Source organism: Loxodonta africana, chromosome 9, assembly GCF_030014295.1.
Source record: "Loxodonta africana isolate mLoxAfr1 chromosome 9, mLoxAfr1.hap2, whole genome shotgun sequence".
Taxonomy (NCBI): Eukaryota; Metazoa; Chordata; class Mammalia; order Proboscidea; family Elephantidae; genus Loxodonta; species Loxodonta africana.
The window spans coordinates 102,166,360-102,192,857 of NC_087350.1; the positions used below are offsets into that span (position 1 = coordinate 102,166,360).

General features: G+C 40.5%; 1 protein-coding gene across 4 annotated transcripts in view; it reads left to right on the forward strand.

Annotated features, from left to right (window-relative positions):
* Positions 1 to 8,017: 8,017 nt before the first annotated feature.
* ZDHHC21 (zinc finger DHHC-type palmitoyltransferase 21) overlaps positions 8,018 to 26,498 on the forward strand; it is a 68,247-nt gene continuing 49,766 nt past the window's right edge. Inside the window, exons 1-5 of one of the 4 annotated variants that reach the window (XM_010587939.3) lie at positions 8,018 to 8,122; positions 17,551 to 17,693; positions 19,029 to 19,143; positions 22,248 to 22,446; positions 23,882 to 23,980. In XM_010587939.3, the coding sequence (XP_010586241.1) occupies positions 22,293 to 22,446; positions 23,882 to 23,980 (253 nt within the window). In that variant the 5' untranslated portion in view covers positions 8,018 to 8,122; positions 17,551 to 17,693; positions 19,029 to 19,143; positions 22,248 to 22,292. Of the gene's footprint in view, positions 8,123 to 8,190; positions 8,334 to 16,968; positions 17,363 to 17,550; positions 17,694 to 19,028; positions 19,144 to 22,247; positions 22,447 to 23,881; positions 23,981 to 26,498 lie in introns of those variants that run through there. The other 3 variants (XM_003407346.4, XM_023545262.2, XM_023545264.2) reach the window with 3 other exon arrangements.

Below are 26,498 nucleotides of genomic sequence, written 5' to 3' on the forward strand. Positions count from 1 at the left end.
TTATAGAGCCTTCACTTAATCTGACAATTGTTGACATGGTGCCATATTTGCTTTCTCTCTCAATATATGTGAATGTGTGTATAGATATTTGCCACATATTTTTATGTTGTTAAACTACTTGCAAATAAATTGCAGATACTTGGACACTTTACCCTTAATACTCCAGCATGCATCTTCTAAGAATAAGGATATTCTCCTACATAACAAGCATAATGATATCATTATCACCCCTAAAAAAGTTAACACCATTTCCGGAATATCATCTAATCGTTTGCATTTTGACAGATACCTTCTGGATCTAGTTCTTTCTCCCAAATACGTGGTGGTGGAAGTTTCAGACATTATGGTAGGCTGATGGAGATCTTTGGGGAGCAAGTAGGACAATTATGGGGCAACATAAATTAGTCTCAAGTTATCCCTGGGTAGGTTTCACAAAGCAAGACAAAGGCCCTATCTTGCCAGAATGTCATTCCACTTGACACCCAGCTTAAGGTCATACAGCCCCTAACATGTACTCCCACACACCTTAAGAAAGGTGAAGTATCTTTTCCTACCCTGGGAAAACGTCAAAGAAAATCCTCCTGCTCTCATCTTGACAATAGAAAGTTGACTGACAAGAGTACAAAAAAGCCATTGACATCATTAACTACACACCCTGGTTTAAGGGATAAGGTTTGGTTCAGTGTAAATGGTCAGTGTAACTACCGTGATTAAAGAGTTAAAATTGTGGTCCTGCGTCACGCTTCAGGGGAGCTGTAAGGAATAGGGATCATGGGAGTTGTAGTGTGATAATTCCTCAAGCTCTCTAATGTTGTCTCCATAAAACAGCATCAGCTGCTGCTGTACACGGTATAATTTTAACATACTGTTTTAATATTTACACTGTGCCCATAAAAGGTTTCATGTTGACAGCTGGTGGCTCCCGTGGCAATTAATAAACAGCATAACTGTGATCAGACAGCTTTAGGAAAGAGTCTCTCACAGAACACTGGTTTTCACAAATCCAGGCCTGGGACGATTCCTAGGTTCAGGTTTTCCACACCTAAGGTTGGCCCCGATTCTTTAATTTGCCTACTTTGTACCTTAGGGCCATAGCCCCAGGTTCTTCTCAAATATCAAGAGGTGGGATAGAAGGAGGAGTGAATGAGGAGATTGCTTGCTAGAACATCTATGAGCTTGGGAGTGACTTTTTGTTTTTGTAATGCTGTCTTAGGCATCTAGTGCTGCTATAACAGAAATGCTCCAAGAGAATGGCTGCAACCTACAGAAGTTTATTCTCTCACAGTCTAGTAGGCTTGAGTCCAAATTCAGGGTGTCAGCTCCAGGGGAAGGCTTTCTCTGTCAGTTCTGGAGGAAGGTTCTTGTCATCAATCTTCCCTTGTTCTAGGAGCTTCTCTGTGCAGGAACCCTCGTCCAAAGGGCATGCTTCACTCCCAGTGCTGCTTTCTTGGTGGCATGCGGTCCCAATGTCTCTCTGCTAGCTTCTCTCTTTTATATCTCAAAAGAGATTGGCTTAAGAACCAACCCAATCTTGTAGATTGAGTCCTGCCTTATTAACATAACTGCCACTAATCCCACCTATCGACATCATAGATACAGGATACGCAAGGTATAGGAAAATCACATCAGATGATAAAATGGTAGACAATCACACAATACTGGGAATCATGGCCCAGCCAAGCTGACAGACATTTTGGGGGGACACAATTCAATCCATGACACAGTTACAGTGAAAGTTACTCCTTGACTAGGATCGCAAAGAACAAGGATATGGACAGTAGTGATGTATGGGCATGAGTACGAGTTTGGCAGCTGCCGCTATTCAAAGAAGCACACCCCCCAGTGCCGTTGTGTCGATTCCGACTCATAGCGACCGTATAGGACAGAGTAGAACCACCCCATAGAGTTTCCAGGTATTTAGTAAACCTAAGATGTGGTCAGTGCCTTTTAAGTAGTTGGACTGAAGGTTCCACTGAATTCCTCAGTGATGTGTTTGCCGGCCCCATGCTGTTCTCCCTCACAACACCCTGAGCCTGCAATTCCTAGGGAGTTTTCACAGGCGGCTCTATTTGCTCTTGCACCCATGTCAGCCACTGTTTTTTTTTTTTTTTTTTTGCCAGTTAAGGCTGTGGCTTCCTGCCTTGGCATGGCAGGGTGTCAGAAGATGAGTTGCCAGGTGGCTTGAATTTTTCCATCTATTAGATGTGGACACTGTGAACCTCAAGCAGGTCAGTCGGGTTAGTATATTTGGAAACCAACAAAAGTTCATTTGCCAAAGTGTTTTGGAACCATCAGATGCAGTAGTAAGTACTGTTTATTACCCCTGGCACTTAGAATTTCCTTGAAGGACATGTACTCTCAGAGATTATTTTATTCCCTCAGCCAACATTATCTCCACATGTGCTTTGAGGCCAGATTAGGAGAAGAGGGGATTAACTAGGGACTGGGTGCTGTCATGAGGAAAAGGTGGCTAAGTCATTGGGCAAACCCTGTAATAAACGAAAACAGTAAAGCAGTCTTGTGCGTCACTGGTAAGAAAGCAGTAGTCACCCAGAGAGAGGGGGCCATTACGGTATTTTACAACTGCTGCATGACCTTGGAAGAAACTGTTTTTGTTAACGTTGAAGCTGGCTTTATCTGAGTCTGTTCTCCCAGCCTGATAAATGGCTGAGGTTTCTTTTCAGTCCAAGCAGATTTCAACTCTTTTAGGGTGCTGGGGTCTAAATTCACCTGAACCTTCTCTAGGATCCATTTCCTGAATGGTAGGTACTTAACCAGTGTAAGAATCCCAGGTTTGCTTGGCTTAACTTAATAGAAACTTTTAAAGCAGACATCAAGCAACCCTAAAGAGTTAAGGTGAAGCCATGTGATTTCACTAACAGGTTTCAATTTAGAATATTTAGAAACTTTCCAAATGCCCCATCACTCTGCCTTTTGATGATGCCAATGCTCTAACAGTCTTTTCCAGCCCTTCCCCTTCCCTAAAAGCTCAATGGTCCTTTGTTGTAAACAGCATTATATTTAAGGCTCACCACGCTTGGATGCTGCTTTTCTTTCCATTCCCCTTTCTATCTTTCCATGTATTTTACACTTGAGCCACACCATATGGATCCTTGTACTTCATGTCTCCATGTCTTTTCTCACTTTCCCTCATCCTGGATTTCTTTCCTTCTTTTGTCCCAATCAAAATTCTGTTCTCACCTAAAGAAGGTAAAGAACCTTTTTCTCCAAGAAGCCACCCCTAAGCCACCCTGTTGAAACTACCAGCTTCTTCTTTAGCACCCTAATAGCACTTTGCTTGTAACTCTGTTTTGCCTTGCTCTCATTTGGTCTCCTAGGCACACAGTGGTTTTTCAGACTGTCCTTGACATTTGAAGTAAAAGTTCATTTCAGATGCTCTTTATGTCCTAGGTCAAGAGGTGCCTTGGAGAAGAGGCCTGAAAATCTACTTCTGAAAGATCACAGCCATCGAAAAACCTATGGAGCATAGTCCTACTCTGACACATATGGGGTCACCATGAGTTGGAATTGACTTAATGGCAACTGGTTATATATATATGTATATACATATACATATATATATATAAAATAACAATCTCTCTCCATACATATATATATATATAACTGTTGTTGTTAGGTGCCATCGAGTCGGTTCCAACTCATAGCAATACTATGTACAAGATAGCAAACACCGCCCAGTCCTGCACCATTCTCACAATCATTACTATGTTTGAGCCCTTTGTTGCAGCCACGGTGTCAATCCATCTTGCTGAGGGTCTTCCTTTTTTTTTTGCTGACCCTCTATTTACCAAGCATGATGTCTTCTCCAGGGACTGGTTCCTCCTGATAACATGTCCAAAGTATGTAAGACAAAGTCTCACCATCCTCACTTCTAAGAATCATTCTGTTTGTACTTCATCCCAGATAGATTTGTTCACACTTCTGGCAGTCTATGGTATATTCAATCTTCTTCATCAATAAAAAACCCATTGCTGTCGAATCGATTCCGACCCAAGAGCATAATTCAAATACATTGATTCTTCTTTGCGCTTCCTTATTCATTGTCCAGCTTTTGCATGCATGAGGCAACTGAATATACCATGGCTTGGGTCAGGTTTACCTTAGTCCTCAAAGTGACATCTTTGCTTTTTAACACTTTAAAGAGATCTCTTGCAGGAGATTTGCCCAATGTAATAAGTCTTTTGAGTTCTTGACTTCTGCTTCCATGGCTGTTGATTGTGGATCCAAATAAAATGAAATCCTTGACAACTTCAATATTTTCTCCATTTATCATGATGTTGCTTATTGGTCCGGTTGTGAGGATTTTTGCTTTCTTTACGTTGAGGTGTAATCCATACTCAAGGCTGTGTTCTTTGATCTTCACCAGTAAGTGCTTTAAGTCCTCTTCACTTTCAGCAAGCAAGGTTGTGTCATCTGCATAATGCAGGTTGTTAATGAGTGTTCCTCCAATCCTGATGCCATGTTGTTCTTCATATAGTCCATGTATATGTATATATGGTATGTTTGTATTTATTTGTCTACTTATTTGTGTGTGTGTTTGTACACTTTGCTCTGGAGAAGGTTTACAACTTTCATCAGATGATCAAAGAGATGTGTAAACCAAAATAAGTTAAGAACAACTGTTAGAATATTAGACTGTTGTGGAATGGGCACTCTGCCACTCAAACAGATGGGGAGATGACTATAAGCAACCAAGAAATCATGAATGTGCATCAAATGTGGGTGCTTAAGGCATGGTACCCAGCTGGGCAGGTGGAGAATGCCATCCACCCAAAGCTGCCAAGGGCTATTAGCCGGTGCTGATTAAACTCTGGACTGCACTGACTTTTGGAAATGGCAGTAAAATCCAGTCCTCCCCAGTCGCGGCACAGAAGCACAGTAGCTTGCTGTGTTCACCCGCATAAATGGCCTGACTGTGCCTTTGTTGAGAAGCTAAGCTGGCAGTGGCAGCAACGCAACTTGTCCTTGTCTACTTTTTCTACTCCCAGATAAATAATAGTTTGATTAATAATGACATTCTAGTCAGTCACAGGCAGCAGAAGTGGACTAGAAATCTGGAGGGAAAAAATAGGGCATGACATATATCTTCTTTCCATCCTAACAATAAATAGAAAAGCTCCTCAAAAGGATCACATGATGCCACATGTCCCCCGCTCCCTCATTATGTGTCTGAGTATACGGGTTGCAATACAATACAACACAACACAATACAATAAAATACAATCAAGGTTTAGTAGGAATGATACAACTACACGACTTGACCTTTAGTGTAAGGGGTAGCTAAGCCCCTGATTATTACTTCTTAACTGTCCATGCTAAAAAGGCTTATGATTTTGAGAATGATTTTCCTCCCCTTTCTTTCTTTCCATGCCTTTTCCTAGAAAATTCTCTATGGAATTGATTTGGCTGGTAAGAGACTGGCTAATTCATGAAAAAAAGGCATGAAAAATATGGACAGTTCCAATTGTCATGTGCATCCCTGTGCCCATCAACTAATTCTCATTTTGGAACTTGTCAAGGTCATTTGCTACAAATTACTCCCTCCACAGTAGTATGCCATGAAAAAGCAAAATAATATGCGACTCAGGTTTCTGAATTTACAGGGGAAAAGTCCACATGCCCTCTTTCCCCAAAGTGACTCCTCATCCGTATTATTTTCTTCCCTTCAAACAAACCAACTCACAAAAACCCTAATTCTACTACATCATATGCATTGTGAAAATCAAAGATTTCTCTTCCAAAAGCGATTGTGACAGCCTTCCAACTTAGCTATGCATGAATAAACCAAACCCAAACCCACTGCCACTGAGTTGATTCCAACTCACAGAAACCCTATAGGACAGAGTAGAACTGCCCCATAGGGTTTCCAAGGCTGTAAATCTTTACAGAAGTAGACTCCCATATTTTTCTCTCAGGGAGCGGTTGGTGGGTTCGAACCACCAACCTTCTGGTTAGCGGCTGAGCACTTTAACCACTATACCTCCAGGGCTCCTCATGCATGAATGTTGTTGTTGTTAGGTACCTTTGAGTCGGTTCCAACTTATAATGACCCTATACACAACAAAACAAAACATTGCCTAGTCCTGCACCATTTTCACAATTGTTGCTATGCTTAAACCCATTGTTGCAGCCACTGTGTCAGTCCATGCATGAACAGGGGAGCTTATTTATCAACCCGGAGTCCCTGGGTGGTGCAAACCGAGAGGTTATTGGTTTGAGTCCACCCAGAAGTGTCTTGGAAGAAAGACCTGGTGATCTATCTACTTCTGAAAAATCAGCCATTGAAAACTCCACGGAGCACACAGTTCTACCTTGACATGTATGGGTTTGCCGTGAGTCAGAATCGACTTGACAGCAACTGGTTTTTATTTGTCAACCCAAAAGGCAAAACTTGCACATAGTCAAATCACTTTGAGTGTGTGAGACACTATTCCAGGTCAGCAGTTCAAAAACTTGAATGTGCATTACAATCACTTGGAAGGCTCGTTAACACTCAGATTGTTGGGCTCTACCGCCGAAGTTTCAGATACAGTGAATCGGGGTGGGGCTCGAAAATACGCATTTCACACAAGTTCCCAGCTGATGCTGACGCTGCTGGCCTTCGGACCACACTTTGAGTACACTGATCCAGGACTTTAAGGTCAACAAGTGTATTTACTTCACAAACCAAGACATAACACATTTTTAAATATCTAGCAATGCAAGGTAATGTAAAGGCCCAAACAATCTACGATGTGTGCTATTATAAATGCCTCTATGAGCGAGAACTCTGGGTTTGTGGAATTTGAAGTGACTCCCAAATTTGGATAGGATTAAGATCACCAGAGAGGTAGATAGAGGGCATTCTAGGGTGGGGAAATGAATGTTCAGTAGGAATGTGCAACCAGCTTAGGCTGGAAGTTCCTGCTAGTTGGAGTAAAGACTGGAGGGGTAGGTAGGAGTCAGTTTGTGGAGGGATTTTCAGTGCCACGGTGTAAGGAGTATAGATACTATGCCGGAGTATAGATACTGTCCACTCGCTATCTCCTCCTGCGGTATGCAGGCAAAAGGTCTGAGCTCCACATAGCTTAAAAGCATTTTTAACTTTCCCAAAGTAGTCTTCAGCTGAGGTGGGGGGCGGGGGCGAGGAGAGAGTAAAGTGGGGAAGGTATTCCTGTATTTCTGGCGTTTGGCAAGGGTATCAGTTTAAGACCGGAGGTATGGATTATTACCAATATTGGGAGTCAATTTATTTTTCCTAGGTTGCGGGGGTAGGAAGGCCGCCACCTTTTGGATGTCTCCAGAAATACTAAGTAAAGCCTGTCTGGGGAATGGATTTAAGTTCCTGACAGGAGTAAGAAAAATCTCGGATGGTTGGAGCAACTTTGGCCCCGCGGAGGGCAATACCTTGCGCTATGGCGCAGTGCTTTTCAAGTTTTAAGGTGCACAGTAGGAATCATTGGGAGATTTCGTTAAAATGCAGATACTGGTTCAGCAGGCCTGCGATAGTGCATTTCTATCAAGTTCCCAGAGGGTGCTGGTGCTTTGGGGTGCACTCTGAAGCAAGGTACCTTGAGACATCCAGAACGTTTCAGGGGGAAGAGAGGACTACTGGCCGTGTCCCCTGACGGAGAAGGAGGATAAATGCAACGCTTAGAGGCAGGCCCCTCTCCGTTCCCTCTGGAGAGGGGGCCGGTGCGGGTGTGGGGGGCAAAGCGAGGGCCGGCCCGAGCAGAGCGCCGAGTGCGGCTGCACGGAAGGCGGGGGCGCCGAGGTGCGTCAGGTGCGCGTGCTCCGGCGATGGCGCCCGGGGGGCAGGCGGCGTGGGGGCCGCGGCGGGTCTCCGGCCCTCCGCCGCGCGATTTCTGGTCTTTGGGCCCTCGGCAGCTCCCATCGCCGCCGCTTAGCGCGGGGCTGAGACCTCGGCGGCGCCGATCCCTCCGCGGTCCGGCGGCGCCCAGTGGGCCCGGCCCCGGCAACCGGCTCCCGGAAGCGGAAGGGGAGCGCGGCCCGGCCTGGGCGGCGGCGGCGGCGGCGGCACTAGAGGCACAGGCGGAGGGGTTAGACCTGCTGGTGGCCGCGAGGGCAGCGGCGACGGCGAGAGGCGAGCCCGCCGGCGCCGGTGAGTGTGTGCGGGCGCGGGGCGACGCGGCCTCCCCGCCGGCTTCTCCTCCCAGGGCCGGCGCGCTCACCTGTCCCTGCGCCCCTGGGTCCGCTTCCTGCGCCCAGCCCCCGGCCGCTCGGTGCCAGGTGCGCCCCGGGTCTTGTCTCTCAGAAGCCCCTTCTGCCAGAGCTGCAGCCGCCCGCGGACCGCTCCTCCCGTAACGTGCTAGGTGGGTTCCTGTTGTAGTCGAGATAATTCTGGTATAGTTTAAAAAATAAAAAAAGAAATCAGTGCCTCGAGTTCCCTCCTTGTAAACCTCAGTTTCCCTCTGTGCCCGCTTGCCGTCCACGCCAGCCCAGAGACCTGCCCAGCAATCCCGGATGTCTCCAGGCATTCACCCAGCTTTTCATTCATTTCCAGACCGCCGATGTGAGGCTGCAGAGGACTAACGTGAGGAGGAATAGTGTGCTTCCTTATTGGCCTTTCTCTCTCCCGCCTCCAGTCTCCATCCGAGGGGGACTTCGAGAACATGGCTTGTGGATGGCTTCAGTTTGCACTTGTTAACATTCGCTGTAATAGGTTGCTGGAATTTCAGTGAGGAATCCATTTAAAGTTATGGTTTCTCAAGCTGTATTTGGGTCACATCTTAAGATCCCTTGTAAATCAGTGGAGAATGTATCTCCAGGGCTAAGGGAACCTGACCAATTATTACTCGCAAGTATTGGGATATGGCGTCTGTAAAATTAAAAAGGGAGAAAAAAAAGATCAGGGTCATCGTGGGCGGGTCATAAATCATAGTGTAAAAGTTACAGTGTAAAATAAAGATGACCGAGGATAATTAAGTACAAGTTACGTTGCTTGTAAAAGCAGTTATAGTTGCCATTTGGTGGCTGGTTAGTATGCAACACCCCTGTACTAGAAGGCTTACTTCCAAGATAAGTTTAGAGGGGCGCTCGGGTTTGTCTTAGTTGTGCTGTCTGTTAATGGTGAAAAGAGTTTTGAAGAAGAGATGAGGCGAGAAATCAATCGGGAAGAAAGAACCCAATGAGAGTTGGTGTGGTGGAAAGAACTGCATTCTAGTACCATTGCTGTCCCTAGCTGTGGGGTCATGGGTAAGTCAGTGACTCATGCTGTTTTCCTATCAGTGCAAACAGGGAGTCAGACTAAATTCTTTAAGGCGTATGTTAGCTTTTCCGTGATCACTTGCCATTTGTTTATTAATAATTTAAGACTCTTGAGCATATCAGATAAGGAGCCCTGGTGGCGCAGTGGTTAAATGTTTGGCTCTTAAACGAAAGGTCGCAGTATGAACCCACCAGCCGCTCCGAGGGAGAAAGATGGAGCGGTCTGTTTCCGTAAAGATTACGTTCTTGGAAACCCTATGGGGCAGTTCTGCTCTATCATGTTGGGTCTCTGTGAGTCAGAATCAACTGCACGGCAACCAGTTTTGTTTTTTTAACAAGTAAGATGATACATTTAAAACATTTACCTAAAGAAGTGTTGTTAGGTGCCATCAAGTCTATTTCGACTCATAGCGACCCCATGTAACAGAGTAGAACTGCTCCATAGGCTTTTCTAGGCTGTAATTTTTATGGGAGCATATCACCAGGTCGTTCTCCCGAGGAGCCTGTGGGTGGGTTCAAACCGTCAACCTTTCAGTTAGCCCCCGAGCACTTAACCGTTGTATCACCAGGGCTCCTGGAAAAAGTACTAGTAAATTATATCAAAATATAGCTAAAAAATGTATAATTCCATAGCTAGTTTGGTGTAGAACTACTGTAATATTCATATTTTAGATGTAAAACAATAGAGTTATATTAAGTCCCTTCAAACTGTTGAGATTTTCGTTAACCATAACACTTTAAAAGCTGTAGTTGGAATAAAGGAAATAGAGCATATTTTAATTACAATGATGAGAGCTGTGTCACATTGCCTATCTCTGGAATTTTTGCTTAATAAAAGAAATTTAGGTATTTTTTATGTATACATGTCATCATGAGCTTAACAGACAGGTTCTGAAACAGCAAGAAGTAATCAGTGAATCATACAGTTTTTACTTATTGTTTGCCCATGGCCCGATTCCTTCAGTTCACAGGGATTGATTTAAAACCTGGGGAAGGTACACGGGTAATTTCAGGGGCCCGATCAACGTAATGCCATGAATTAGTGAAGAACCTGATTGAGAAGTCTAGTAATGTCTCCATGGAGCTTTTTACTAGAATTAAAAATTGAACATAAGTCAGTGTAAACTTTTTTCTGCACAGAAGGCTGCATAATGGCAAAATCAGTCCTACCAGGCAAAACAGGAAAGGCAGAGGAAAAATCATTTTTATTTCCATGAGGTTGTTCCCTAAACTCAGTTTTGCTTTTATGTTAAGGGATGCAGACATTTTATATTGCCGTAGTGGTTCATTGGTTGAATTCTTGCCTTTCAAGAGGGTAACCATTCCTGTCTGAGGTACCTGACTTAGAGTTACCGTCAGCAGAGGCTTACATGCTGCCCTGATGCTGAACAGGTTTCAGTGGAGCTTCCAGACTAAGACAGACTAGGAAGAAAGGCTTGGCGCTCTATTTCTGAAAACTCAGCCAGTGAAAACGCTATGGGTCACATGGTTGGATCCTGTTGTCGGTGGGTCACCATGAATGAGGGGCTGGCCCCACAGCAGCTAACAACAGCAAAGTAAAACATTAGGCCTGAGATTGAACTTTTCAAATGCGCTGGATAGAAAGGCAGTCAAGCATCTAGGAAAACAATCAGTACTTTAATACCTTTAATTAAAATTGAAAATATCTGGACTATTTTGGAATCAATAAAAAATATAGGTGAAAGATAAGAATAAATGGAAAACCACTAACCAGAGTAGTGGTTTGTTGGTTAACAATCTCTGGTAAATTGAGTCTGCTGGATTTAAAAAGCACATATTCATAGTCATGGGAAGCAGAACTACTGTTGGTGATAGTTACCTGACCAAAAATGCCTTAGCGTGACGGTAATTCATTTATTTACTCTTTCCCCATTTCTGTCTACCTTGAGCAAAATGTGATATTTTCAGTTTGTCTTCCCAGGCTTCTCTTTTTCTTTGCTTTTCCTCTCAGGGTAGATTAATCTTCTTCTCCATTTAAAAGGTCAAACCGATGTCTGGTCTCTTTACCTATGCCTTGGCCTTCTACAAAACAGCAGGCTAGGTAGAGTTAAATTTTACACCAGTCACTGGCTGATGCAAACTTGTCCTCATGTGTGATCTCAACTAGCTTTCTGATTTTAAGCCTTTGATCTGTAGTATGGAATGAAGAACTTTTTCACTTTACTGCAGATTTTTCAGCTTCAGCAAGTGGGCAAAGAAAGGTTTTTCTTTTAGTGTTAGTGCTCTTAAATCATGACAACCCTGGTAAAGCCTGGTGTGAAAGCAATCTAAGTTATAGGTTAGCCTTTTTCTTCTTTTTTTAATCTCTTTTGGTGCAGTAGGTACTAGAAGGTAAGTAGCTGGCTTTCTCTCCTTGGAAGAACATACCTGATTCATGTCTGAGCCTCTTCATTTCTGGCTCTTGCCATATCTGAAGGCTTTTTCCTAAAGCTGTTTCCCTGAGCAAAGGTTATCTATTGCTTTCTGCCCTTCCTCTACACTTAACTCCATTTCTTCTCTTGCCTTGTTCCATTTCCTACACCTCTGCCTCCGTAAATGAAGATCTCCATGTAGACGGTTCGTATTGATTAAAACAGTATTTAGTGGTTTTCAGTTCACATCGTCCCATACCTTCCAAATTATTTCTGCTTTTCATTAGGCGATTTCTGATGAAGTGTGTCACTGGAATGCAGTATATTGTTTATAGTGCTATTAATTTACATGTGTTTTTCACTTATGAGGCAGGTAGACGGAAGAGCAAGTTTGTGGGAAGAGCGATGGCTATGTTCAGTTTTGCTCAGAATGCAATGATTTAAGGACTCGCTGTAGGAAGTGAAACCTTGGATGGCGCAAGTATGTTGTGCTTTGACAATGTGTCCACCCAGAAGTTTACAAATCTTCCTGTAGAACACAGCAATGGGATCCGAATTTTCTGCTTTAATTATACATTGCTCATTAGCTTCTGAACTCAAGTCCTGATTTTCTCCCATGCTTCATCCCATAGCTCACCAGCCTTTCTGCTTTTACTTCAAATGATTTTGTTTAGGGGCTGTATTTCAGTCAGTCAATTTTAGATCAAATCTCTACTTCTGGTTTTCTGCTCTTGTGAAAACCTGCATGCTCCCCACATGCTTATGATACTTAATGAAAGTATGATACTCAGTGTAAAGCTGTAGTAAGTGAGGTTTCCCATGTCTGACAAGTAGCATTAGACAAAGTGAATAGCTGGGATGTGGTTAAATTGTATCACTGATAATGTTGTTAGGAGGGACCAGTCTCTGGAGAAGGACATCATGCTTTGTAAAGTAGAGGGTCAGGGAAAAAAAAGCAGGAAGGCCCTCAAAGAGATGCATTGACATAGTGGCTGCAACAGTGGGCTCAAACATAGCAGCAGTTGTGAGGATGGCACAGGACAGGGCAGTGTTTTGTTCTGTTGTACGTAGTGTTGCTGATTCGCAACTGACCTGAAAGCAGCTAGCAGTGATGGGGACCCAGAAGCATTGTTTCCTTCTGGAGTTAGTAAGACTAGAGGTAAAACTCTGCTCCCCCCGCCCCACCCCTTAAAGTTACCATTTCTGAAAGTGCTTACCATTTGCCAGGCAGTTTTTTCATTTAAGTGTGACAGCAGTGCTGTGAGATAGATATTCTTGTCCCCATTTTGAAAAGCTAGGTGCTAGTGCTGCAGTGGTTAAGTGCTTGGCTGCTAACCAAAAGGTCAGTGGTTTGAATCCACCAGTCACTCTTTGGGAGAAAAATGTGGCAGTCTGCTTCCTTAAAGATTCACAGCCTTGGAAACTCTCTGGGGGCAATTCTGCTCTGTCCTGTAGGGTTGCTATGAGTTGGAATCAATTCGTGGACAATGTTTTTATTATTATTGTATGCGTTAGATGAAGATTTACAGAGCAAACTAGATTGTTAAACAGTTAGTACACATATTGTTTTGTGACATTGGTTACCAACCCCACGACATGTCAACACTCTTCCTTCTCCACCTTTTGTTCCCTATCACCAGCTTTCCTTTCCCCTCCTGCCTTCTAGTCTTTGCCCCTGGGCTGGTGTGCCTGTTCAGTATCGTTTTGTTTTATGGGCCTGTCGCTGTGAGTTGGAGTCGACTTGACAGCGGTGGTTTTGAATTTAATCTTTGGCTGAAGAGTGAACCTCAGGAGTGACTTCATCACTGAGCTAAAAGGGTGTCCAGGGGCTATGCTCTCGGGGTTTCTCCAGTCTCTGTCAGGCCAGTAAGTCTGGTCTTTTTTTGTGAGTTAGAATTTTGTTCTACATTTTTTTCCAGCTCTGTCCGGAACCTTCTATTGTGATCCCTGTCAGAGCAGTCGGTGGTGGTAGCTGAGCACCATCTAGTTGTACTGGACTTATTCTGGTGGAGGCTGTGATAGTTGTGGTCCCTTAGTCCTTTGGACTAATCTTTTCCTTGTGTCTTTATAGTTTTCTTCATTCTGCCTTGCTCCTGATGGGGTAAGACCAGTGGAATATCTTAGACGACCACTCATAAACTTCTAAGACCCCAGACGCTACTCACCAAAGTAGAATATAGAACATTTTCTTTATAAACTATGTTATGCCAGTTGAGCGCTATGTGTTCCCTGAGACCATGGTGCCCACAGCCCTCAGCCTAGTAATTTAGCCCCTTAGGGAGTTTGGATGTCTGTGGAGCTTCCATGACCTTGCCCTGTACAAGTTGTGCTGGCTTCCCCAGTATTGTGTACTGTCCTATCCTTCACTGAAGTTTTTTTTGTTTGTTTTTAGTAATTCGAACCTGGCTCTCTGTTTCTAACCTCTGTGTGAAATTAATTTCCTACTCTGTTGATGATAAACTGAATATTTATGTGATATTTTAAAAATTGCATTACTCCATTAGCTCATTATTAGATGCAGTCATAGCTTGACATATCAGGCAGATTTATTTAACTGCTATGCTCGACAAATTGTTAATGTAGAGTAAAATCAGAAGTTGAATGGCTTTATAAGTATGTTTAAAGCTATATTAGCTGTAACTTTGCTTACTCGATTGATACCTTACTGTAATTGTTAGATTTAAATTGAATATATTCATTTAATATATTAACAATTTTTTTATTTGCCCTGTGGCAAAATTTTTTTTTTGAAAACTTGGCATGTAAATTGCTTTATTCTTTCAAACAATATAATGTAAAAAAAAAAAAAAAGGCATTTTATAGTTATGAAACTGCAGAATTCTTTGTCATCCTGAAATTTCTTGTATTTTTGTGCCTAGCATTACTTTTATACCACATCGTTGGTGATTTGATTCCACAGAGATGTTGGCGGTGTTGGCGGTGTTGGCTTAGCACTGAAATGTTAGTCTCATTTTGGATGTTACGTTTGCATCGTAACTCTAATGACTGTCAATGTAAAGGAGGAGTTTTCTTGATTTAAGCCAGTGAGTGACTGGAATCTGACTCGTGGATGGTTCACCTGTGCTATTACCTAATGTTACTGACAGAAACTACTGTTTTGCTGAAGGAAGCCAGCCTGGAGTCATAGCCTTAGCAACATTATTGACTTTGGCCATGAGTCAGAACATTTTCTTGTACCACATTTAGTTCTGTTTGAAACTTTTTCTGGAAGAAGATGAATTTGTTCATTTACTACTTCGGTAGTAGCTCCTTTACTTTGTCATTCCAGATTTTGTCTCTACTTATTATCAAAGGTGTAGCCAAGGACGCTGCTTTAAATTAGCTTAGAAAATAAGAGTAGGAGCAAATTATATTTGGCAGTCTAACACTCAGGAAGCATAGAAATTTGACCCTAGGAGAAAATACAGGTTTTCTTTTCAATCTAGAAGGAGAGTGGAAATGTTAGGATTATGATTTTGATGTATGTTCCACATCCTTAGTGTGTAGTAGTTTGCTGTTGCTGTGGTAAGCAGTATGCTTAACAAAGTCGTAACTCCTCCTTCATTTCCTGTCTTGTCCCTAAACCAGAACTTTGAGAGCCATCCTAGAAATTGCCCCTTGCGTCCAGTTCATCACCGAGTCATATCAGTTTTATTCTTAAGTTCTCTTGAATCTGCCTATTTCCACAGTGCCTTAAGTATTCCTTCTACACCCCCATACTCCAACCATAAGTTATCATTTTGGGGATGCTTACCATGTGCCCTCATCATTTCTCACCCGGCTAACAGCGAGCCTAGCTTATTGCATGTGCTCAGTCTTGGTGCTTTATCCGTCCACCCAAGTTCATTTTTCATAGTGTTGCAAATCTTCCTAAAATGCAGATATGATAACGGGCATTTTTCTGTCTGAAATCCTAAGGTTGTTCCACTGTGGCCAGGGTGAAGTCCAAGCTCCTTGGCGTGGCTTAACGGAGTTTTTCAGCTGAGGATTGCTCTTAATTTGTGGGTCATGAAATCAGTTTAGTGGCCTGTGGCCTATGGCCAGCATTATATATTTTTATTAAAGTGAAATAGAATAAAATAAACTGAAAATGTCCCAGTGCATCACATGTGGTAAGGGTGAATATAATTTCATTACACTTCTTCAGTTATTCATGTATTTGTGTGTGTACTGGTAGCGTTATAAAATATACTTCTTAGAATTGGTTGTGGTTAAAAGGTTAGGCACGTCTTACCCCATTCTTCCACGTGCAGCGACTCCAGTCATTTCAGTTTGCGTTGATTCTCTCTGCCTGCTTTCATACCTTTGCTTACAGTGTTCCCTTGGTCAGAAGAACCTTCTTCCATTCTTCATCTAGCTAACTCCCAGGCATCACTCTTTACAGGAAGCTTTTCATGATGGAAGCTTACCATGAGAAATACATTTTGTCACACAACTTAGCACGCACATAAATGTTTGCTTAACTGAGTAAAGATCTGACCTTTATGTTTGAAGCTGAGCGCGTTAACCATTATTTACACCACTGAGAGTGAGCCCCTTGAGTCGATTTTGACTCATAGCAACCCTACAGGACAGAGTAGAACTGTCCTGTAGGGTTTCCAAGGAGCGGCTGGTGGATTTGAACTGCTGACCTTTTGGTTAGCAGCTGAGCTCTTAACCACTGCGCCACCAGGACTCCAGGGTGAATCATAGTGTATATATATACTCTATAAATGTTTATTGAATTAATGAAATAGTGAATTAGTACATGTTATCTAGAACTCTTTACAGTGTTATTATTTAAGCTGTAGAAACTAACTTTTATGGTTGACTCTCTTAAAGATTTCATATAGGAGGATAATAATTTAGAAGTTGACTCTCTTAGTGGTTTTATCACAAGAGGATAAATGTTTTAATATTTTATACTAAAACTTGCTTCAATTTGAAACTCTTTATTCTCTGTTTATCAATTGTGATTAGAGACTTCTAGCTTCACCAGTCTCATCCTGAGAGATATTACACTGCATTCTGTCACATCGATGATCTCAAATTCTATTGTCATACCGTGATGTGTTGTCAAGGTATTTTGATGAAGCCCCAGTGACGGACTTCTTGTTGTTAGGTGCCCTTAAGTTGATTCCGACTCAGAGTAACTTTATATATAACAGAAAGAAATGTTGCTTGGTCCTTTGCCATCCTCACAATTGTTGCTATGTTTGAGCCCATTGTTGAAGCCATGTGTCAATCCATCTCACTGAGGGTCTTCCTCTTTTTCCCTGACCTTCTCCTTTACAAAGCATGATGTCCTCCTCCATGGATTGGTCTCTCCTGGTAACATGTCCAAAGTAAGCAAGATGAAGTCTTGCATTTCTTCCTTCTAAGGAGCATTTTGGCTGTACTTCTTTCAAGGTAGATTTGTTCATTCTCCTGGCAGTCCGTGGTTTATTCAGTATTCTTCATCAACACCGTAGTTCAAATGCATCAGTTCTTCTTTGGTCTTTCTTTTTTGTTGTCCAAGTTTCATATGCATATGAGGTGATTAGATCAGGCATACCTTAGTCCTCAGAGTGACATCTTTGCTTTTGAACACTTTAAAGAGGTCTTTTGTAGCCGACTTGCCCAGTGCAATACATCATTTGATTTCTTGACTGCTGCTGCTTTGTGTGTTGTTTGTAGATTCATGTAAAATGAAATTCTTGACAACTTTAATATGATGGACACTTGATGTGAATTTGATTTCATGGAAATTGAGTGGTTTCAGAAGAGAACGTTCATGTGTAATGGTAATCGAATGCAGAGTTTTTGGAGGTGGGGTTGGATATTAAAGCACAGAATCAGGTGGGATTGAATCATCTTTTCTGATTGTTTCTGAATTTAAGACTTTGGTTATTAGCATTTCCACAGTTAGAATATTCAGCCTCTTTCAGTTTTTATCTTTGTGACGTATCATTATTTGTTAAACCGTTAACAGGTCCTCATGGAGAACTGTTACTGAGGACAGAGCCATTTGGTGGGATGTAATAAAAAAAAAAACAAAACAGAATGAATCAAGATAAAAGCTCTAAATGCGAATACTAGGAAAACTTACAACACATCTCAGTGAATTTGGAAGTGGTAAGTTTGCATGTATTGTATGTGAGGATATGTCTGAATTATGGGCTACAGTATTCTTCATTGTTTAGGAAGATACATCATATGCATATAAAGTACATAGGTACTGCCTGTGATGCAGTAAAACCCGCTGCCAAATTGTTTTCCAGAGATGATGGCTTTAGGTTACGCACACACCAGTAATGCATGAGAGTGTCCTTTTTTCTGTGTCCTCTCAACATTAAATATCATCAGCCTTTCTACAGTTACTTCAAAGACTGGGTGAAAAATGTACCTAGTTATTTCATGGTTTTCTCCTCATGTATTTATTTGTATGCCTCTTAGCAGTCATATATTGTAATATTTTCTCCAGGGATGCTTTGTGTCTTTTTAACTTTATTTTGGTTGTGTTTTGTGCTTTAGAAATTTTAAACTTCATGTGGTTAAATATGGCTTATGGGTTTCATTCCTGTTTGTGAAGACCTTATTCCAAGATTATAAAACCACTTGATATTTTCTTCTAATGGTTTTGCTTTTTATTTGGAATTTAGAAGAGAAAGTGAAACCACTGAAAACTAAAGTACCAGGAAAAATACAATGTGGAGAGTGAGATCAGATTGGCCTTGAAGTATGAGTTGAATTTAAATAGAGTAAGCAGAAAGGTAGAGACATCTCAGACAGGAGGAATGGGAGACGGAATATGTTTCACATGTATAGACTCGTAAGACCAGTTTGACTGCAGTTGAGAGTCATATAAAATTGTAAGTTTAGAGATAACAGGTTTGGTTAGATTTCTTGTTAATTATTTTGACTGATTCTTATGACTCTCTAAAATCTGCTTTCTAAAATCTTTCAGATGTTGTAGTTTTCTGTCATTTTCTTTTCAGTGACTCAAGTATTTTTCTTGAGGAAAACATGTGGCAAAATGTATATAGTTGCCTAAAAAGACAAAAGGTGATATTCCGCCAGAATAGTTTGGACATTGTAAATATTTACTTAGTCTAGTTTAGTAGAGTTGAATTATAATTTCTTTAAAAAAAAGTTTGTGCTGTAGTAATTTATATCATTATGAAATTAGCCACTGCACTCAAATGTAGTTACCAGATTAAAAAATGTTGAAGTACCAGTATGTCAACTACTTACTTCAAAGCTTGAGTTATGGGCTCACTATTTAATATACAAATTAGTATGTTGGAATCTCTAGCCAATGAAAAAGTATTTTACAAATGCCACGATGCTTAAGACCAAGTGGCAGCCTTGTAGCCAGTTGGGTTGTTGCATCAGATGTGTAATAGTTTCTGTCAGCCGTAAGCCATGTCTGTTAGGTCCTAGCTGAGTGGAGTGATTCTGATTCTACAGCACTACCAGTTCCGTGTTTGTGGCTGTTATCTGACCTGGAGATCTTGGAAGACCACTGTTTTCTTCTCTACAACTCAATTGCAAGAATTATGTGGCACTAATTTTTCCTAATCAGGTATTTTTTTTTTTTTTTAATAATATTCAACATCTTATTTGTTCATTGTTTTATTTTTGTATCCTATGCTCACTTTTCCTTGGGGCTACCTGTTCTTTTAGAGCTTGTCTTTTAACCTGTATTTATATCCAGGGAAAACTGCCACATTTTTAAATATTCTATTTTATTCACTGCTGCTTTCTGTTATGAGGGATTTCTTTTGGTGATTAGGAAAATTTGTTATTTTCTGGCAGAGGAAAATACAAATAAAGTTAAAAAATATGAATGAGTATTTAATAATTTTGTTTTGCTGGCTTGTGTGCTTTTCTGTTTCTAGTGTTAATACATTTAGAAGTAAGTAATGAAATTGCTCTGTCCTAGATAGTTATTGGGGAGCCCTAGTGGCGCAGTGGCTAAGAGCTTGGCTGCTGACCAAAAGGTCAGAAGTTCAAATCTACCAGCCACTCCTTGGAAACCTTATGAGGCAGTTCTACTCTGTCACTATGAGTCGGAATCAGCTTGACAGGAATGGGTTTTACGGGTATATACCAACCAAAACCTTTTGCTGTGGAGTCGATTCTGACTGTGTAGTTATTGGAATTCATATTCTGTTTTTTAGTCCTGAATGGAACTGAAATATTTAAAGAAAGGAGGTATATGAAGTTAATTGTATAGCACATGTTGAGAGACAGAACCTTCTATCATTTTTTTTTTTAACACTTGATAGTTGGCAAGACTAAAAAATGAACATTCTTCTGAAAGTTCTCTTTTTTAGCTGGGTAGATAGCTTACCATTTATATTTGAGCTCCTAGAGATTTTTAAAATAATGATACCAAGCAAATTAAATAACAGGCTTTATCCTCTGTGACTTTCCTCACTTTAATGATACTGACAGAACTTTTAATTTTCTAATTAAAAGATATGGAAGTTCAACTTTGCTTTTTTAAAGACCTAGCAAGTGTGCTTATTTTAGAATTTTGAGCACAAGTGCTGATTTAGACTGTATTTGATTCAAACAGTTGGGTGGAGTTGCATTTGAGTTCTTGTCTTTTTTTTGTACTGGCCCAATTGTTTGCAGGTTCTATGGAAGATAGGATGGGGATGGTCTTTTAAAATGAAATATTCCTTAATTGTTTTTTCTTTGTTCTGGTGGAAACCCTGGTGGCGTAGTGGTTAAGTGCTATGGCTACTAACCAAAGGGTGGGCAGTTCAAATCCACCAGGCGCTCCTTGGAAACTCTGTGGGGCAGTTCTACTCTGTCCTATGGGGCTGCTACGAGTCGGAATCGACTCGAAGGCACTAGGTTTTTTTTCTAGGTTTTGTTCTGGTAGATTTATACCTTTGAAGAACATTGGCAAGACCTCTAAGGGAAAGTGCCCTGAGGCTCTTCAACTGATGATAAATTATTCTTCATATAAACTGAAAACCTAAGAGTCATCCTTGACCCTTCTCCACTGTAACCCCTGATATCTTATCAATCAGTAGGGCTGGATGATTTGACTGTTTCTTCAGTTGGTCCCTTCTCCAAAACTAATTTTGGCTTTTGTCTTCTCTGAGCCTTCTGTCTGATCTATGTCTTTAATTTTATCCTCCATATTAGAGCTTCAGTAATTTATTTACAATACAAATCTCATGTTAACCCCCTGCTCCAATAGCTTTCCAATGCCTGTTAATGAAGTCTTAGCATTCTACCATGGCACCTTTAAGCCCATCATAATATAGTCCCTTGTTTCTCTCTCCACCAAAAACTTTATGCTTTACTATTTAAAAAAAAAAGTTGCTGTTGAGTTGACCGTAACTCATCGTGGCCGCATGTGTTTCACAGTAGAACTGTGCTCCGTAGGGTTTTTAATGGCTGGGACCTTTTGAAAGGAGATCACCAGGTCTCCTTTCTGAGGCACCTGTGGGTGGGTTTGAGCTGCCCACCTTTTGGTTAGTAGCTGAGTGTTCAACTGTTTGCATTACCCAGGAACTTCTATGCTTTACTGTAGGCAGCTTGTAATACCTCGCACGTTCTTTACTGCTGTATACCTCTTGCCCTTCCTTCCGTGTCCAGTATCTTTGTTACTTTTCTTTGCTTAGATAACTTTTAGTCATCTTTTTACACTGAAGCCAGACTTCACTTTCTGCAGGAAGTCTTGCTTGAAGCCCAATTTAGTGAATCCCCATCTTCTGTGCCCAGTAACATCCTAGACACCTCTCTGGAATTAACCATATTATACTGAAATTTTTAATGGCACTTTTCCCCATTAGGCTGTTAGCTTCTTAAGCAAAGACCATTTCTCATTCATCACTGTATCTGCGTGACTGGTACATACACCCCTGGCCATCCGGTTGATTCTGACTCATAGTGACCCTATAAGACAGAGTAGAACTGCCCCATAGGGCTTCCAAGGCTGTAAATCTTTACGGAAACTGACTGCCACATCTTTCTCCATAGAATTTTTACATGTGAGTGGTCAAGAGCTCAGCTGTTAACCAAAAAGGTTGGCAGTTCGAATCCACCAGCTGGTCCTTAGAAACCCTGTGGGGCAGTTGTATTCTGTCCTGTAGGGTTGCTATGAGTCAGAATTGACTTGATGGTAACTTTTTTTTAAAAAAATAATTCCCATAAAGCACCACTCAGATACAGAATATTTCTATCTATAGACAGACATTTCTAGTCCGTTAAAGGTTCCTTCATGTCGCTTTCTCATTAATGCATAACCCTCAACCGAAAGGTAACCACTATTTTGACTTATATGACCATCAGTTAGTCTTATGAGTAAAGCTACTAAGAATTTTTGTACATATCTTTTGGTAGATATATGTACTCATTTCTCTTGGATTTACATATGGAATTGATAGGCTAGACTTGTGTTTACCTTCAGTATATAATGCTAGTTTATATTATTGATAGCAGTTTATAATGAAAAATGGAAGTTAAATTATTCGAAGCTGATGGTGAAATTTGAATATCACAAATGTTTGTTTGCCAAAGTCTTTTTATATTACTGTAAAAAGAACCCAATATACATAGAAAACTAAATGAGTCATTTTATAGGTACCATATATAAATGCAGTTTTGTTTTAGTCAAATAATTTTTTTCTGTGTAAGTAATTTTGTTTTTTTCCCTCTCCCTAGGCTCATCTCTCACTGTGGCTTGGCAGGCAGATGTAAGCCTGCAAAATGGGTCTCCGGATTCACTTTGTTGTTGACCCACATGGTTGGTGCTGCATGAGTTTGATTGTCTTTGTCTGGTTATACAATATTGTTATAATTCCCAAAATTGTACTCTTTCCTCACTATGAAGAAGGACATATTCCAGGCATATTAATAATAAGTAAGTTTCTAGCTCTTTATTTATTTCCTTGTATAATTAAGGATTTTTCTCATTGTGAATTGAATGTTTTTGGAGTATAGTGCTACTATGATAAGCTTTCTTTTAATATCATAGTATTATTCATATTAAATTATTTATTATGGAAGTTTTCAAAAAGAATGACCTTTATATATTTTGCAGGGCTAGATAAATGTGATATATCTCCATAGTATCTAACTCTGCAAAATATATAAAGATCATTTTGTTAAAAAAACAAACAACAAACTGGCATAGTAGTGGAGAATTATGTGTGTGGTGTTTTGGAGCCCTGGTGGTGTAGTGGTTACAGTGCTTGACTGCTAACTGAAAGACTGGCGTTCGAACCCACCAGCCACACTGCAGGAGAAAGATGTGGCAGTGTGCTTCCGTAAAGGTGACAGCCTCGGAAACCCTATGGGACAGTTCTGCTCTGTCCTATACCGTTGCTAAGAGTCAGGATCAACTTGAAGCAGCCAGTTTTGGGGTATATTTTTATGTTCCTGTTTTGTACTTCCAAGTATGGAGTTTTAAGAATGGGGATGGTACATATTACTGGGAAATGAGAATTTCATGATGCTAAAATTGTTGACTATAATGTTATGTTAACACTTGGAACTTCTGGATAACCATTTTCTGCCATAATCTGACAATGACTTTTTAATGATTAGAAGACTCTGATTGTAATAAAATATTTTACATGTACACGGCACTTACAGTTTCCATGTACACGGCCTCATTTTGACCTCGAAAGAGCTGTGAGAAGTATCTGTATCGGACAGATGATGAAACTGACTAGCACCATGCAGTCAGTCCTGGAGCAGGCACTCAGACTGTGTTTCTGTTACACATGCGTTTTCTTTTTTAACAAAATGCCTGTGTTCTTATTAATTGCACATGTAGAATTATGGCGACTTAGCCCATTCCCTTGCTGTCAGTTTTTCGTTTTAAAATTCAAAAGTTTCTATATTCTTTATTTTCAAATTAAGGATCTTAAGATCCATCAGAAGGGGGAGTTGAACTTCACTGATACAGGGAGTGGTTAAAGATAGCCAGTTAGAGTTAATGAAAATTTTAATAATTGAATTTTGAAAAAAATGCTACTGTGATCCTTTGAAATACAGTACGTGTAGTAATGAATAGGAAACCTGTTCATTTATACCATTTCTCTCTGTTAATGAAGACTCTGATTTATAACAAGTTTATTAGTTATTATCATGCAAAAATAATATTAAAAATAAGTATATTTAAGATGGTCTTCTTGGCAGTATTGTGAGTGAAATGGACTAGTCATTAAATTTTTTCATCTTTCAAAATTATTAATTCTGATGGTACTAATTAAAATGCACATTTTGTACTTTAAATATGCTTGTTGATAAAATATTTTTAAGGGTAAATAACTTGTTTCTTTCTTTTAAAGTATTCTATGGCATTTCCATATTTTGTCTGGTTGCCTTAGTGAGGGCCTCAATAACTGATCCAGGAAGACTCCCTGAAAACCCTAAGATCCCACATGGAGGTATGGTATTCTTTAGGTTTATCACTTTTATTGGTGCCAGCATTATTTTTTTTTAATGTTATTTCATTGACTTTAATATATGTCAGTTATATATGTCATTGGAAACCCTGGTGGTATAGTGGTTAAGCACTATGGCTAACCAAAAGGTCATCAGTTCAAATCCATCAGGCGCTACTTGGAAACTGTATGGGGCAGTTCTGCTCTGTCGTATAGGGTCACTATGAGTCGGAATCAACTCGACGGCAATGGGTTTGATTTTTGGCTTTATATATGTCATCTAACACCACTTTCAAGCCTTTGCTGAAATGTTTCTTTTCCAGACTTCTCTATTTAAAATTATAAATTCCAGCCGACTCTTCTCATCCCTGCACTTCCTGGCTCACCTTTTCAGTTTGCTTGTTTGTTTGCTGCCCTCCCAGGTGATTCCAGTGTGCCGCAGAGTTTGAGGACTGATGAATAGCTACAGAATAGTAGCTCTGTAGTAAGCTCTCTGAGGGTGTAGATATTTTGTTTTGCTTTATTTGTTCAGTGCTGTATCCCTAGTAATCAGAACAGTCTCTATTACTTAGTAGATTCTGGGTAAATATTTGTTGAGTAGTTACATAATTACCTGAGAAATTATTTTTTATTTAATAAATGAATTTTCTTGATGTCATTTATCAATGATATTATAAATATAATATTACTTGGTAAATATTTGTACTATTATGGGTAGTCTTGCTTGTATTTCTCCAGGGTCTAACAATTCAGTGAAAACTTTGAAAGCCTCTTCTATTCTCATGCCAGTTAAAAGGAATATTTGATCATCCTATTGCATAATAATCATTCCACCCACAAAAATGAATTGAAAATGTATTTTTAATTTATTATATGCCGGATATAGTACCCAAAACCCAAACCCACTGCTGTTGAGTCAGTCCTGACTCAGGGACCCCGTAGGGCTTCCAAGGCTGTAAATCCCTACAGAAGCATACTGCCACGTCTTTCTCTTTTTGGTTAGCAGTCAGGCCTGTTAACCACTGTGATACCAGGGCTCCTTCATTTGCTATGTGAGCTTTGAGAACTCTCTGCACTTTTTCCTAGTAAGAAATTGATGTGTCTTTGATGTGCATTGCAGAGCCAGGATACTTTTGATAGTAAATCAGTGGTCCCCAAACTTGCTGCACATTAGAATCACCTGGGGAGCCTTTAAAAATTCCCAAGGCCCAGTTCACACTCCATATTCATTGATTCAGGATGTGGTGGGCAGGGCATGGGAGCCAGGTAGCATTTACTTAAAAGATCCCAGGTGATTCCAGTGTGCCGCAGAGTTTGAGGACTGATGTAGTTCTTCACAAAATTAGTTTTAAGGGGAAAGTCAACTTACAGAGACTCTTGAGTTCCCAATTGTTTTTTGAGACCCATCATTTAAGGGGCTTACTTGGCCTTCCAATTTTAGAGATTAAATGGGAGCGATACGATGCTGGTGTGTATGTAGCTGTAAAGGTTTCTCCTCTTTGCAGCTGGCTTAACCAAAGGCTCTCTAAACTATTGCATCCGTATATTACCTGCTTCAAGTATAAAACTCAGTGGCCCCAGGAAATCAAGCATGCTATTCGTCATTCAGAACCCACTTTAAATGAACTCTTTAGTTTGCAGGGGTCAAAAACTCAACTGCCTGTATGTGCCAGACACTACAAGTCGGGAAAAGGGCCAGGTAGGAACTACTTCATAGTGAAAATCTCATACCTTATCTAAAGGAAACGACTACTGCACAGCTACAGACCCAATACTATTACATCTTAAAATTTTTAAGAGAAAACAGGGAATCCCAGTTTTTATGGAACATTTTGTGATTTAAAAAAAAATGTCGGCAACTAATTCAAAATTTTAAAAAGATTGTGAAGATAAACAAATTTTATTTGTGGGCCTAACAGAGCTTCCACTGTGCTACCTTTAGCTTATGGACTCTAGGGATTGAGAACACCATGGCATCTTGCTGACTCTTTGGATGTCTATGTTATATCTTGTTTCAGTTGATGTTTGCCCTGTTTTTCTATACTGAATCTAGAAAACTTTTTTGCCAAACTGAAAAAAATGCAGTCTTATCATATTTTAATGTTTCCAAAGTCTTCTGGTGTCTCATCTCATGTGACCCTCATAGTAATTGTATGAGATGGATAGTCTGGGTAAGTCATAATCAGGACCATAGATTGTCCTTTCTCGATCACACAGCAGGTTGCTGCAGAGCTGGAGTGAGACCCAGATCCTTGTCTTTGTCATTTTCCTATCATGAATCTATGCACACATGAATAGTTGTAGCTCTTCATTCACCTGTACTTTGATTCTGGGGAAAATTGAAATCATCATCACGTACTTTTTGGCTATGGCTACTTGATTCATTTGCAAATATGGTTTTAACTTAGTAAAAAAAAAAAAAAAAAATTTTAACAGTGAAAAATAACATAACCTAACTGAAGAGTTGAGGCTGTCAAATAGTGATGTTTATTCAGCACTATTGAAGGTTGAACAGTTTCGT